Here is a 15,274-nt window from a genome sequence, read left to right as displayed (position 1 = left end):
GACAATGGTGGTCCTGAGGATGGCGTGGGAAGCCTCTGCAGGATCCAGAGTCTTCCTTCTTAGGTATCCGTATCAGTTTTTTGACTTGAGGTTTGCCTCAGGTTAACTTTAAGATAGAGATGAATGTTGATGGCAATGCCGCCATTCTTTTAGATTTAGTATGTGACCTAATCCCGCCACAAAAGTGGACTTGTAGCTTCTCCTGGAGTCCATGATCAGAAATCTACCAAATTACTTTTTTTAAGCCACATCCTGTGCAGCACACCCTTTGTTCTTGTGCTCACAAGTTGATTCTGATAGGTCAGGGCAGCAATCATCATATGACATGTTTCGGTACCAGCAATGTTGTGTCTCTGCAGATCCTGCAGACCGGACAGGAGATCATGGAGCTGGACACCAGCGGTTTCGCCACACAGGGCCCCACCGTGTTTGCTGGCAATATTGGAGACAATAAATACATAGTGCAGGTGTCTCCACTGGGAATCCGTCTTCTGGAAGGAGGTGAGTTTTGATTCGTCTTCTGTTTTCTGGCTGATGTACAGTTTCAATCTCATATGTGTGTCAGGGTCAGCCTGCTTTCTTGTGGCATTTACCTGGTTTTAGATGTTGGCTGAAATGAGCTTTTGGCATATTCTTTGACCTGTACTGCACACAACATTAAAGGACAACTATCGATAAGCAAGTATTCTAAAACTACAATGTACAAGTAGTGTCTAAGTACTTTTTAATAGCTTTGTAAGCATGTTTTTTTTACTTTTAATGTAAAAAAAAAATCAGAGCCTAAAGCTGTATGTACATTTTAGCTGCATCCATTAGCAGAGCTGAGTCTTTTTTTTTTATTTTATTTTATTTTTATTTTTTTTATATTTGAAATGTAACATTGCAACCATTACTGGTCTCTGTATCTCTCAGAAGACTACAGACTAAATGTCTTTGATAGGGAAAAAAAACAAAAAACAACTATTGTGTGTGAAACCCCACACCAAGGCAGGATTTTCACATATAATGTTTACTAGCAGATAAGGCATGCATTTCTTTCTGCTTAGTTCTGCACACCAGTTCTTCTCAGTCACTTCAGCTCTGCCTGAAAGCCTCACATGTTATCTGTGCCCATGTTATACAGCTCATTCACAGAGAAAATCAGCAGCTAGTGAGACCTGCTGTCACATGTAAAAGCTAGAAAGCACACACAAGGTTAACAAATGTAGGGAGAGGGATTCCCCCCACCCTCCCCTCGTGAATCACTGGTCCGAGTCTTGTCCCAACACCCACCAGTGAGACACTTTTAAAGCCTTAAAGGGAGAGATTGGGGGGGGGGGGGGGGGGGGGAATATTTACAGCAGTACTTAGAAACACCTAGACAAGCTATTCCCATGCCATTTTAAAAACTACCCAGTCACCTTAATGCTGTAAACTTCAGTAAAAGTAAAATTGCACCTTCTGTAATTTGTGACTGTATACCATTTCAAGCATTTTTGTCCTTTGTTATTAGCTGACTACATTATTATTATTCAGAACACTATAGAAAATGCATTTGTTTGTGCTTATTGTGCAAAAGCTTCAGGGGAAATGTTTGTGTCATTCCTCTCCCTATGCCTTATAGGCAGCCTTGCCTATTAAGCACTTCTCAATTCATTTAACAGAGTTTCCAGCTTATTACTTGCTGATAACTCAAACTCCTACCATCGTGCAAAGCCATTAGTTACTCAGACATTCTGTTTTACGATCTTTTAATGCAGATTGCAATCAAGGGAAAAATAATAAAAATAAAAATGTAAGAAACAGTTACTACTTGAGGCACGCTTTTATTTAAAGCCTAGCTAAAGGCTAAAATTGGAAAACAAAACCCTCGGGGCTGGTCCAGCTACTGTCATAAGTAGTCTTCTCCTCAGGGGTGCATTTTCTCTAAGTAGCGGTAACCGAAGCCTGACCCTTACCTGTCACTGATAGCTCAGGGCACCGTGATTTGCTTTGTTTGTTTTTTCTCTTTTTTTATTATGTGTTTTTAAATGGCACATAAATCTGCACACGCTAGGTGATTCTCGTCTGGGGTGGGGGGGGGGGGGGGCGGCGCCACACTCGGCAGGTGTCTGATAGATGCCTGTGTTCATTTTCAATTATCGGGTTGCAGATTAGTCATTTGGTGCCCGATGTGGCTAGTATCTGCTCAGCTACTACATAGTATAGGCAACAACTATAGGGCATAGGGGTGGGGGAAGTGCTTTTAGGTTAAGTTTAGTCATTAGGTGCAGGGGGGGACTTGTTAAAGAGACTCTGTAATAAAAAAAAAAAAAGTTCCCCTGGTGGGTACTCACCTTAGTAGGGGAAGTCTACTCCTATTGAGGTTTCGCCCGTCCTCCTGTGTCCCACGGTGGTCTTGCTGCAGCCCACTGAATGCACAGCCGACAATTTGTCAGGCTGTGCAATATTTACCTTTCCCTGTACCAGCGGGGGCGCTGTTGCGACGCAGGCGCAAGAGTCTTGCTATAAAGAAAACCTCACAAACAATATAAATGCAGCTTCACCATACACAGGTGCAAGCACTGGTAAAAAAGATCCATCACAAAACACACAGATGCACACACACCAGCATATTGCTGCACACTGTGATTATCGAACTACAATTCATGAAACTGCAAAAAATTCTTTGAAAAGTAGAAAAAAGTCTATTGTATATTTATAAATAATCAATAATTTGAACAAATCCGGCGATTGCCCACATCGACCAGAACCCCCATTGTTATCCCAACAGTCTAAAATCAGCCATTAGTTTCTCACATTGGTGTATGGATATCCCTCTAGTAATAAGCGTGAGGTATCCTGGAATAGAGGCATAAAAATAGGCACAGCCACCAGGTAAGAAAAAAAAATATAATACACTCACAGAGGTAATCATACAAAAGATTTTATAACGACCAATATGATCAACTTCTGGATGGACACCGATTGCCTTGCCAATCATATAGATTGGCAAGGCAATATATCTATATGATTGGCAAGGCAATCAGTGTCCATCCAGAAGTTGATCATATTGGTCGTTCTAAAATCTTGTGTATGATTACCTCTGTGAGGGCTGGAACCCACAGGAGCGCTTTTGGCAGCGTTTTGGCAGCACTGCGATACGCTAGCAGTTTGCCAAAACGCTGGGCTAATGTTAATGGATGGGGCAACTTCCACAGGAGCGTTTGCGTTTCCCAGAAACGCAAACGCAGGACCTGCAGCATTTTGGGAGCGTTAGCGCTTCAATGTAAAGTATTGAAACGCTAGCAGAAACGCTCAGCAAAACCTAAACTGAGCGGTTTTGCTAGCGTTTTGCGGTTCAGCACACTGTAACAAAATGAAAAATAATTCACAGGACCAATCAGGATAAAAACGCAAAACGCTAGGCACCCGCTGGGGAAAAAAATACAATGTTGCAAAACACGACCAAAAACGCGCATGAATCCGCTTGCAAACCGCTCAGACAAAACGCTAGCGGTTGCGTTTGCGGTTTTCAGTGGGTTCCAGGCCTGAGAGTGTATTATATATGTTTTTTCTTACCTGGTGGCTGTTTGTGTGCATCTGTGTGTTTTGCGCAGGAGACTTGCGCCTGCGCAGTAGAGCGGACCCGACAGGGATCGGCTATTCCCGATCCAAGTGCCACGCCTGCGTTGGAGCCGGGAAGGTAAATCTTTACATCCCTGTCGTTCGGGGAGATCTGTCGCTGGCGCCGTGGGACAGAGGACGACGGGGGAAGCCTCGATGTGAGTTCCCCCCCCCCCCCCCTCCCCCCGAATTTTCGCATTAGTTAAATAAACATAATCTCCCTAGTAACAGCCTAGTCATGACTGCTGACAACTTCCTGTAACCATGGATCTAATGCAAATTTTCACACAATTAACATGAAAATTTGCGTTGCCTATCTAAAGTATTGTACGCAAATTGTACGCAATGTCCATAAAATGATGCAGGACCTTAGATTTTTTTTTTCACGCGTATGAAAATTTACATTGAATGGAAACAGCCTCATTCACTTACATTAGTTGCCAAATCAATGCAAATTTTGTGAGAGAAATCTAACCCAAAACGCACAACTGGAAACCTAGCCTTAGAAATAGGTCTGGGTACTGCATAGTAAAATATCGATAATTCTAATTATCTCTATTTTGCTATTAACAGCACCGCCTGGCGCACAACTGATGTGCTGCAATATGTAATCCAATCGGGGCCATCTCTGCTGAGAACCTAGTGTGTGTACTTGGCGAAATAAATGATTCTGATTCTGGTCATCATCCCTCCACCCCCTTCCGTAGCAACAGAGTGCCTTGCTAGCCTTTAGTCTATTGACGCTTCTGTACAGAATGCGGCCCCAGGGATTGAGTCCTGATACCTGTGGGTGACAGTAATTGTGCATTTGTACGCATCCTTACTGCAGTGAGATAAACGCAGCCCTCTCCAGTAAATCTGATGCCTCCGTTGTCCATCCACTCCCTTCTGATTCTGTCTCGTGAGTTTGGCCATCTGTGGATGTTACAAGAAACGTGTGTGTTGTCTGGGAGGCAGAAATGTAGTGTGTTCTGTCAATGTACAAGTGAGCTTTTCACAATGCATTTGTTATATTTACTGTTTTGTATCTCAGTCACTCAGGTGCATTTCATCCCAGTGGACCTGGGCTCCCCCATTGTACACTGTGCTGTGGCCGACCCATATGTGGTCATTCTTTGTTCAGAGGGACAGGTGGCCCTATTCCAGTTGAAAAGTGACACCTATGGAGGCAAAACCCACCGCCTTGCTTTACAGAAGCCCAACATACATTTTGTAAGTATTTTTATTTATTTTAGTAGTTATATAGTGCCAACATATTATGCAGCTCTGTACAGAGTATATTGCCTTGTCGCTATCTGTTTCTCAGAGGGGCTCACAATCTAGACCCTGCCATAGTCATTTGTCTGTATATGTATCTTATCCTGGGAATACACCATGAGATTTTTTGGCAGATGGATGGTTCGATGGATAATTTCCGACAGGTCCAATCTAATTTTTGATCGTTTTTCTGATCGATTTATCATGGAAGTGAATGGAAATCGATCGGAAAAACGATCGGACAGTAAATCCACTGAAAAATCTCATCTTGTCATCCCAGCCTTGGTCTAGGGCCAATTTAGGGGGAAGCCAATTAACTTATCAGTATGTTTTTGGGCTGCGAGAGGAACCGGAGTGCCTGGAGGAAACCCACGCAGACACGGGGAGAACATACAAACTCCTTGCGGATGTTGACCTGGCTGGCATTCGAATCGGGGACCCAGCGCTGCAAGGCGAGAGCGCTAACCACTACGCCACCGTGCTGCCTGTGTTCTGGCCTTTTCTACATGAGTCACATGAGCCACCCTACTGCTCATACATAGTTACATAGTTACATAGTTACTTTGGTTGAAAAAAGACATACGTCCATCGAGTTCAACCAGTACAAAGTACAACTCCAGCCTGCTCCCTCACATATCCCTGTTGATCATAAAATCCCTGGATTAACATCATTGGCATTACCTAGTAATTGTAGCCATGGATGTCATTCAACGCAAGGAAAGCATCTAAGCCCCCTTTAAATGCAGGTATAGAGTTTGCCATAACGACTTCCTGTGGCAATGCATTCCACATCTTAATCACTCTTACTGTAAAGAACCCTTTCCTAAATAAATGGCTAAAACGTTTTTCCTCCATGCGCAGATCATGTCCTCTAGTCCTTTGAGAAGGCCTAGGGACAAAAAGCTCATCCGCCAAGCTATTATATTGCCCTCTGATGTATTTATACATGTTAATTAGATCTCCTCTAAGGCGTCTTTTCTCTAGACTAAATAAACCCAGTTTATCTAACCTTTCTTGGTAAGTGAGACCTTCCATCCCACGTATCAATTTTGTTGCTCGTCTCTGCACCTGCTCTAAAACTGCAATATCTTTTTTGTAATGTGGTGCCCAGAACTGAATTCCATATTCCAGATGTGGCCTTACTAGAGAGTTAAACAGGGGCAATATTATGCTAGCATCTCGAGTTTTTATTTCCCTTTTAATGCATCCCAAAATTTTGTTAGCTTTAGCTGCAGCGGCTTGGCATTGAGTACGATTATTTAACTTGTTGTCGATGAGTACTCCTAAGTCCTTCTCCAAGTTTGATGTCCCCAACTGTATCCCATTTATTTTGTATGGTGTTAGACCATTGGTACGACCAAAATGCATGACTTTACATTTGTCAACATTGAATTTCATCTGCCATGTATGTGCCCATATAGCCATCCTATCCAGATCCTGTTGCAATATAACACTATCTTCCTTAGAGTTGATGATTCTGCACAATTTTGTATCATCTGCAAAAATAGCAACATTGCTCACTACTGTATCCACTAGGTCATTAATAAATAAATTGAAGAGCACTGGACCCAGTACAGACCCCTGTGGGACCCCACTGCTAACAGTCTCCCATTTTGAGTATGATCCATTGACCACAACTCTTTGTTTTCTGTCCATTAGCCAGTTCCCTATCCAAGCACACAGACTCTTCCCCAGTCCTTGCATCCTCATCTTTTGCACCAGACTTTTGTGGGGAACAGTGTCGAATGCCTTAGCAAAGTCTAAGTATATCACATCTACAGCATTCCCAATATCCATATTAGCATTCACTACCTCATAAAAGCTGAGCATGTTAGTCAAACAGGACCTGTCTTTAGTAAACCCATGTTGATGCTGAGAAATAAGATTATTTTCTACTATGAAGTCATGTATAGTATCTCTTAGTAACCCCTCAAATAGTTTGCATACAACTGATGTTAAGCTTACAGGTCTATAATTTCCTGGATCTGATTTTTTGCCCTTCTTAAATAATGGGAAAACGTGGGCTGTACGCCAATCCACTGGGACTCTGCCAGTCGCAAGAGAGTCACAAAAGATAAGATAAAGGGGTTTATCTATAACTGAACTTAATTCCCTTAGGACCCGAGGATGCATGCCATCCGGGCCAGGTGCCTTGTCTATTTTTAATTTATTTAGTCTTGCCTTTACTTCTTCCTGCGTTAAGTATTTAATATTACAGTTAGAAGATTGAGACTCTTCCGCCTCTGTAATTTGCAACAGTGCTGTTTCCTTTGTAAAGACAGAAGCAAAGAAAGCATTTAATAACTCTGCCTTACCTTGGTCATCCACCATTGAGTTCCCACCCTCATCCTTTAGGAGTCCTATACAGTCAACCTTTCTTTTTTTAGAGTTGATGTACTTGTAAAACTTTTTTGGGTTAGATTTGATATCCCTAGCGATTTGATTTTCAGCTTCGATCTTTGCCAGCCTAATTTCTTTTTTACAATTTTTATTGCACTCCTTATAATTGCTTAGTGCAGCCTCGGTCCCCTCCTGTTTTAGGACCTTATAGGCATTCTTTTTCCTCTTCATTTTATCTTTAACCTTTCTATTCATCCATAGAGGCCTTTTTTTATTCCTAGACATTTTGTTTCCATATGGGATATACATACTACAATATTGATTGAGAATACGTTTAAAAGCTTGCCATTTCCCTTCAGTGTCCTCCCCTTGTAGTACATTATCCCAGTTCACCAAACTTAGTGCCTGCCTGATTTGATTGAACTTTGCTTTTCTAAAATTCATAGTTTTAGTGGTCCCGCTGCCCCGTGGCCTATCAGTCACCAGATCAAACGTTATCATGTTGTGATCACTATTTCCCAAATGTTCTTGAACCTGCACATTTGATACATTATCTGGTCTATTCGAAATGATCAGATCCAGTAACGCATTCCCCCTAGTTGGTTCCGTTACCATTTGAGTCAAGTAATTGTCCTGTAGTGCTGCCAGAAATCTGCTGCTTTTACCAGAATGGGTAGCCTCAATACCCCAGTCAATGTCTGGAAAGTTGAAGTCGCCCATAACTATGACCTCATTTTTACTTGCCGCTTTTTCAATTTGCTGTAGTAATTGCAGTTCTGCAGCTTCATTAATATGAGGTGGTCTGTAGCATACCCCAATAAGCAATTGGCAACTTTTATTTCCACCATGAATATTTACCCAAACGGACTCCACATCTTCGCAATCTTCCTCCATCTCATCGTTGAGGACAGCTGTAAAAGAATTCTTAACAAAGAGACAAACCCCTCCACCTTTTTTCCCTGTTCTATCCCTCCTGAACACATTGTATCCTTTTAAATTGGCTATCCAGTCATGACTTTCATCCATCCATGTCTCGGTTATTCCCACAATGTCATAGCCTTTGTCATTCAGAATGAACTCTAGTTCATCTATTTTATTTGCAAGGCTCCGAGCATTGGTTATCATGCACTTTATATTTTTACCACCACATTTACCAATTTTGTTTACCTGAAATGGGCTACTTGAAGTTTTACCAACCTCCTTAATCTTTACACTGTCCCCACCCCCCTCTCCACCCCCCATAATGTTAGGCTCCCACTGTCTTTTTACCTTATCTTGTCTATATGTTGAGACTTTATCCTCCCGCCTCCCCCCAGATCCTAGTTTAAAATCTCCTCCAACCGTGGTTATACATGTGGTTATAGGCATTTACTATGCTTCTGTCTAATATGTATGGCTCCTCCTTGCAGGTTGTCACAGATTACATGCCCCTTCCTGGCCCCTCGGGCATATATTAGGGCTTGTGTACACCTGCAACTTGGGTATCTTGGCATTTCTGAAGCGAGAGGGATGTGGCGGCTGCCATATGTGTTTCCCTTTATGCTGGATCCACACCATACAATTTTTCGGCAGATTTACCTGCCAGATCAATTATTACCAGCATGTCCAATCTGAGAACCGATCAATTTTTTTTTTTTTTTTTTTATTTTTTTTCCTGTCCAATTTCCGTAGAAACAAACGGAAATTGGTCAGAAAATCGTTTAAAAATAAACGATCGATTCTCAGATTAGACATGCTGGAAATCGATCTGGCAGTTAAATATGCCAAAGAATTGTATGGTGTGGATCCAGCATTAAACAATGCACATTGCCTGGCTATCCTACTGATTCTCTGCCTCTAGTACTTTTAGCCATAGACCCTGAACAAGCATGCAGATTAGATGTTTTTGAATGAATGAATGTTATTCATAATCTACTTATGCAATAAAGATCAGCAGGAAATAAATATGGTAGCCTCTGTATCTCTCAAATTTTTTTTTTTTTTTTTTAATACCAGTTGTCTAGCAGCCCTGATGATCTATTTGGCTGCAATAGTGTCTGAATCCCGCACCTGAAACAAGCTTGTCAGATTTTACAAAAATGCTAAAAGTATTAGATGAAGAGGATCAGCAGGATAGCCAGGCAACTGGTATTGCTTAAAAGGAATTAAAAATGGCAGCCTCCATATCCCTTTCACTTCAGGCAATTCCACATAATAAACAGCCTAGGCTAATGCTACGTACACACTTGCGACTAGCAGCAGCTTAAACAACCTGTCTGCCGACAATCGGGTAAAGAACTTTACCAGACGATCATTAAGTACGACAAACGAACCATATCAGCATGATAATAAAATCCAACAGGACAGATCATATGTAACGATAATTGTTACAAACAGGGCTGTGGAGTCGGTACAAAAATCTACCGATTCCTCAGTTTATGAAACCATCGACTCCGGGTACTCAAAATGGCTCCGACTCCTTGACTCTGACTCCTTAGTCTAATACTTGCGAGTGCTGTGGATTTTGTACAAAATTCATCCGACTCCTCAGTTTATGAAATCACTGACTCCGACTCCAGGTACCCAAAATTGCTCTGACTCTCCGACTCCACAGCCCTGGTTACAAAACTATAGTGTGTACAGTAACCTGCCGAGCACGATCGTTACAAGGGCCAATGCGCCTGCGTTGGATTTTGCCCAGCTTCCGTACTTCCTGTGTAGCGCAGCCCGGGACGATTGTTACATTAAAAGTTTCAAACAAACTTTTTTTTCAAGTTAACTATCATATATTCTTATCTATTGTAACCCCATGTTTATTTGTTTTTTTAATCCTCTATAATAAAACCCCTGTGTCCCTGCGTGTGCTGTCTCTGTTTAGCTGGGTCCGTGCGTTTTGCTACTGCGCATGTGCGCAGCATGGACCCAGCCTCACAGAGACAGGAGGACGGGGCCATGGAGCCGGGTGTGTGTCGGGTACGGGCGTGCACAGTACATGCGGCAGCGAAAAACACAGACTCTAGAGCCCGTATTTAAACGAGTTTGGGTCTGCTAGTGTTATATAAAGATGTACTTAACATTTCCCTTTGATCGTTCTTTTCTGCAAGAACGATCGTTAATATGTCTATGATTGCTGCATCCCATCGTTGTATTCCAATCGTTCCAATATTGTTCGTCTGGTAACTATCGTTCCTTGCAAAAGATCATTATCGCAAGTGTTTAGGTAGCATAAGTCTCACTGGGAGGGCAGAGCTACATACCAATATACAGCAATATATAAGTATAGGAAGTTTTGCTGATGCTTAAACTTGGATAATTTTCAAGTGGGTATCCTGAATAATTTACTGCATTCTACTATATGTCACTACAGTGCTTCTTTAATGAACTTGCCTTATTCAACCTGCCTCTCCTTAGCAATCCAAGGTCATTGCTTTGTGTGTTTATCGTGATGTCAGCGGTATGTTCACCACAGAGACCAGGTCAGCCCAAGCGAGGGAAGAGACCGCCCCCCAGAAGGTACCTGAAGGAGACAGTTTATTGCAGGAGCAGAGGTGAGACCAGTGGCAGTTATGTACTGACTAGTGTGTACATGGGATAGACCTCCCTGTGTCTGTGTGTTTATCAGTCAGTTATTCAGGTATTCCCTGGTTAACAAACGAGATAGGGACTGTAGGTTCGTTTTTTAACCTGAATCTGTTACGGCGTGCCATCTCTGTCCCCTGTACCTCCTCTGTGTCTCCAGTGTCCCCCTCTGTCACCACTGCCCTCTATACCTGTTTATACAAGTTTAAAAGCCATTTTTTCTTTGAATTCTTTTAAAATCGATTTTCTCAAAAAACACAAGTCCAATTAAAAAAAAAAAATGTTTTGACTTGTTCCCGTGGAAACACAGAATCCGTTTGTATCGGCGGGTCGTTCGTAAGTCGGGCATTCATAAGTCAGGGACTACCTGTACATGGAATGGACATGCTGCTGATCTCATGACTTGTCTCCCCTGTCTGTGTGTCTCAGTCAATCTGTAGATGACGAGGAGGAGATGCTGTACGGTGATTCAGGCTTCCCGTCCAGCCCCAGTAGGGAGGAACCTCGCCGGCACAACGTTTCCGCTTCAGAACGGGATTCTCACCAGTATAAGGTCGAGCCGACACACTGGTGTGTGCTCGTCAGAGAGAGTGGTGCCATGGAGGTGAGTCATGAGGACTGTGATACAGCCGAGTACAGAATCCATCATAGGTAGCCTTACACACAAGTGGACCATCTAAAGACCGTTGGGCAGAAAAGGTTGCAATACACTGGTTGATGCGGCCATCAAATAGATCCTTCTCAGATCACTACCTGATCACAGAGGGGATCTATCCTGATGGATCCCGCCATGCAATTACACAGATTTTCAATAGATTTCAGCATGAAATCTATTGAAATTCTGTAGGCACTGCCTGTTGGGTCCCCAGGTCTCCCAGTAGCCCCTCCAGGCCATGCAGAGTGTAGCCAAAACTTATACTCGTCCGGCCCACGGTACAAACCCAGTGTCTTCTCTCTCTGCCAGCTGCTTCTTCATGTCTCTTCATTCCTGATCCCCGTGGCTCCTGTGTAACATCAGGCTTGGATTTACCATAAGGCACTGTAGGCACGTGTCTACAGGCACCTGATGATGGAAAGGCGGCTCACTCCCCTCCCCCAGTGCCTCCCTCCTTCCTTCCCTATGCAGAGTCCCGTTGAGTGTAAACGAGAGGTTACTCAACCAGCTCTCTGCATTCCACTGACGTACTCTCGCTTCAACCAGGGGCACCTCTAGCTACTTAATCCTGCACTCCCTTCACTGGCTACCTATAAAATGGAGGGTCCTTTTCAAGATTGGCCTACTGACATTTAAGTCACCACATAATCTGGGCCCAGGATGCTTGAAAGAAATGTTGCAGCTGCAAAGCAATCCCTGCAATCTCAGATCTAGTCTCCAATAATCTAGTCATACCCAGAGTCCACTTGAAAGCTTTTGGTCCCAGAGCCTTCTGTCATGCCGCTCCTATATTATGGAACTCCTTACCTCAACAGATCAGGACAGCTCCATCTCTGGACGTGTTTAAATCCAGACTGAAAACCCACCTGTTCAGTTTGGCATTTGCAGAAATATAACTTTTGTTGTGTTAACACTTCATCCCACAACCAATTACTGCATCTGAGAGGAGAGAAAAGCGCTATAAAAATGTTGTTGTTAAAACTAAGGTTCCTCTAGCTACCTAATACTTGGTGGCACCTCTAGCTGCTTAATACTGAGGGTGCCTCTGCCTACCTAATACTAAGGGGAACCTGTAGCTACCTGTGATGGGAAAGGGAAGTAAGGGAGAAATGACGGCTCGGCCAGCCAGCACACTTGCGGTGCGGTTCAGCAGGTGTATGTAGGCTCAGGGAGGGTGAAGTCTAAGCTGTCAGGACATCTGTGCCTATAGGCTCCTGTGATGTAAATCCGGGCCTGTGTGACATAAATGCTATAGAGGCCAAACATTAGGGGCATAGTGGCACGTACCTTACTTGACCACTAGAGGTCTATCATTATTTGGCCTCTATCAGGTTACATCACGCAGGTGATTTGGGAGTGAAGAAATGGGAAGGAGCAGCCAGGGGGGTAGAGAAGACAGAGGAACCATGCTGCAGACAGGTGAGAGTAAGCTTCACTGCCTGCTTCACTCGGCACATAGTTGAATGTTGATAGCGACACGCTGCTGGCAATCGAGCAAAATTTTCCATCCAACGCGATCACTGATTCTTTTTGAAAATTGGTCGATCGGGAATCGATTGCAGCATCCATTTCTAGCAGATTATGATTGAATCATCTGGATATCAAAGCAAAATGCCACCTTTTAATCTGTTTTATTGATCGACTGGTTGCAAATGTCAAATCAATACGCATTTGGTCACATGCACACAGAATTACATGTGGAGGACCAGTTGATTACCAGCACCGCCCGATCACTTGGTGATCAATAAAACTGTTATTTGTCATATCTATTCAAAAACTAATTCTTAGGAACGATCAGCAGACAGTCCAGTGACTTTGTTGCCTATTGGTTGGGAGGAAGGCCCGGTTCACATCTGTTTTTTTTTTTTTTTTTGCGTTGCCGGTCGTATTGATCCGGCCATCAGGATCAGGAAAAACTGTCAGTTTTTACAGCCAGTGTGCTGTAAACTCAGTTTTCTATTTGTTCCTATGTAGCTGCAAAACCTTCCGTTCCACTGAGCGAAACGGCCTGGAAAATTTGGTCCTGCTGCATGAACCGTACGGCCGGGTCAGTTGGCCAAAGCTAATGTGAACTGAGCCTAAATATTGACTTGTGTGTACAAGGCCTGATGCTGTAATGTGTACATTCCGTACAGTGTCTGTAAGCCAACATTCCCACATTGTGTGGACAGTTGTTCATTGTCAAATGCATCTCTGCAGATCTACCAGCTCCCAGACTGGCGATTGGTCTTCCTGGTGAAGAATTTCCCCATGGGCCAGAGAGTTCTAGTCGATACTTCTATAGTGCAACCTACTACTCAGGGAGAAGGCAAAAAAGAAGAGGTTACCCGACAAGGTGACATGCCGCTGGTGAAGGAGGTTCTGCTGGTGGGACTCGGAAATCGGCACAGTCGTCCTTACTTACTGGTAAGATGTTGGTTCGCGCCCTACTGGCTAATCATTTTTGGGGAATGTGCCACAATTTTTTTTTCAAGACTAAATAAACTTTTGTTGAAAATGTGATATAACCTATGTCATTGATTCACAAGCATGGTAGTAACATAGGCCCTGATTCACTAACCTACCGTGTGTTAGCAGGGCAAAGCAATTTTACCATTACTAACACCAACAGCGTAGAGCAGGTTACCCTTGCTAGCATACATGCAAAAGGGGCGCAGGGTGGTGTCGAAAAACGTTTCTCCAATTTGCCGGCTGTGTTCATTATTATTCCCCCTCTAGGTCGCCATGGACTCGGTACGGCACGGTAACATTTCTGTGGTTAGTGAATCAGGGTCAGTCTATTGAAATGACCTTTACTTTCCAGTCTGCAGCCTGCTATGATTTTCTAGATCGATTTTGCAGATGATTATAAGCAGGTTTTCTTGCAGCCATGACAGTGAGCAGTGTCAAGTTATCACCAGTTACCATTTTCTGTTTCTGACATCTCACCTGCCTCATGATGAACTAACTCCCTTCCCCTATTTATATTACGATGCATTTTTTGTAATTGTATACAAAGAATATTCAAAAATTACTTAAAGAGAACCTGTAACAAAAAAAAGTTCCCCTGGGGGGTACTTGCCTCAGGAAGGGGAAGCCTCAGGGTCCCAATGAGGCTTCCCCCTCCCCTGTAACTGCAGGCAGTCCCGCGCTGGCTCCCCCGAAGTGTCTCAAAATCCTCCCCCGACAAGCGCTGATTTATTTACTTTTCCTGGCTCCAGCGGGGGCGATGTTGCGGCTCTCCGCATGGAGATAGGCGAAAGTAGCCGATCTCTGTCGGGTCCGCTCTACTGCGCAGGAGACTTGCACCTGCGCAGTAGAGCGGCCCGACAGCGATCGGCTATTTCCACCTATCTCCGAGCGGAGAGCCGATACTGCGCTGGAGCCGGGAGGGTAAATTAATTACATCCCGCTGTTTGGGGAGCTTTATCGCCAACGCCATGGGACCGAGGAGGACGAGGGAGCCTCAATAGGAACTGGAGGCTTCCCCCACCCGAGGTGAGTACTCCCCAGGGGAGGTTTTTTTCGTTACAGGTTTTCTTTAAAACGGGGTTATAATCCGTACTGAAAAATATCAAGAAACATAAAGTATTGGTTATCAAAATTACATAAGCAAAAATATAGTTTTTTGTACATTATCATCCCATTACTCTATCTTATGCTGGGAATACACCATGAGTTTTTTCAGCAGATAGATGCTTCAATAGAGCATTTCCGGCATGTCCGATCTTGCGTTCGATCGTTCTACCGCTTGATTTTTTCATAGAAGTGAATGGAAAAGATAAGAGAATAGAGTGGGAAATCTCGCGGAAAATCGATCAAACGATAAATCGACCGAAAAAACGCATTGTGTATTTCCAGCATTATATCACTTTGTGGGTGCAGAAACCCCTAATGGAA

General features: G+C 43.5%; 1 protein-coding gene across 2 annotated transcripts in view; it reads left to right on the top strand.

Annotated features, from left to right (window-relative positions):
* Positions 1-15,274, top strand: part of CPSF1 (cleavage and polyadenylation specific factor 1) — a 66,665-nt gene that overhangs the window by 26,234 nt on the left and 25,157 nt on the right. For both annotated transcript variants that reach the window (XM_068237873.1, XM_068237872.1), the window contains exons 19-23: positions 360-501; positions 4,619-4,797; positions 10,573-10,709; positions 11,170-11,344; positions 13,595-13,801. In XM_068237873.1, the coding sequence (XP_068093974.1) occupies positions 360-501; positions 4,619-4,797; positions 10,573-10,709; positions 11,170-11,344; positions 13,595-13,801 (840 nt within the window). The remainder of the gene's footprint in view (positions 1-359; positions 502-4,618; positions 4,798-10,572; positions 10,710-11,169; positions 11,345-13,594; positions 13,802-15,274) is intronic.

The sequence above is a fragment of the Hyperolius riggenbachi genome, chromosome 5 (assembly GCF_040937935.1).
Source record: "Hyperolius riggenbachi isolate aHypRig1 chromosome 5, aHypRig1.pri, whole genome shotgun sequence".
NCBI lineage: Eukaryota > Metazoa > Chordata > Amphibia > Anura > Hyperoliidae > Hyperolius > Hyperolius riggenbachi.
The sequence above is the reverse complement of the archived record's forward strand: the minus strand, read 5'-3'. Positions and strand labels throughout refer to the sequence as shown.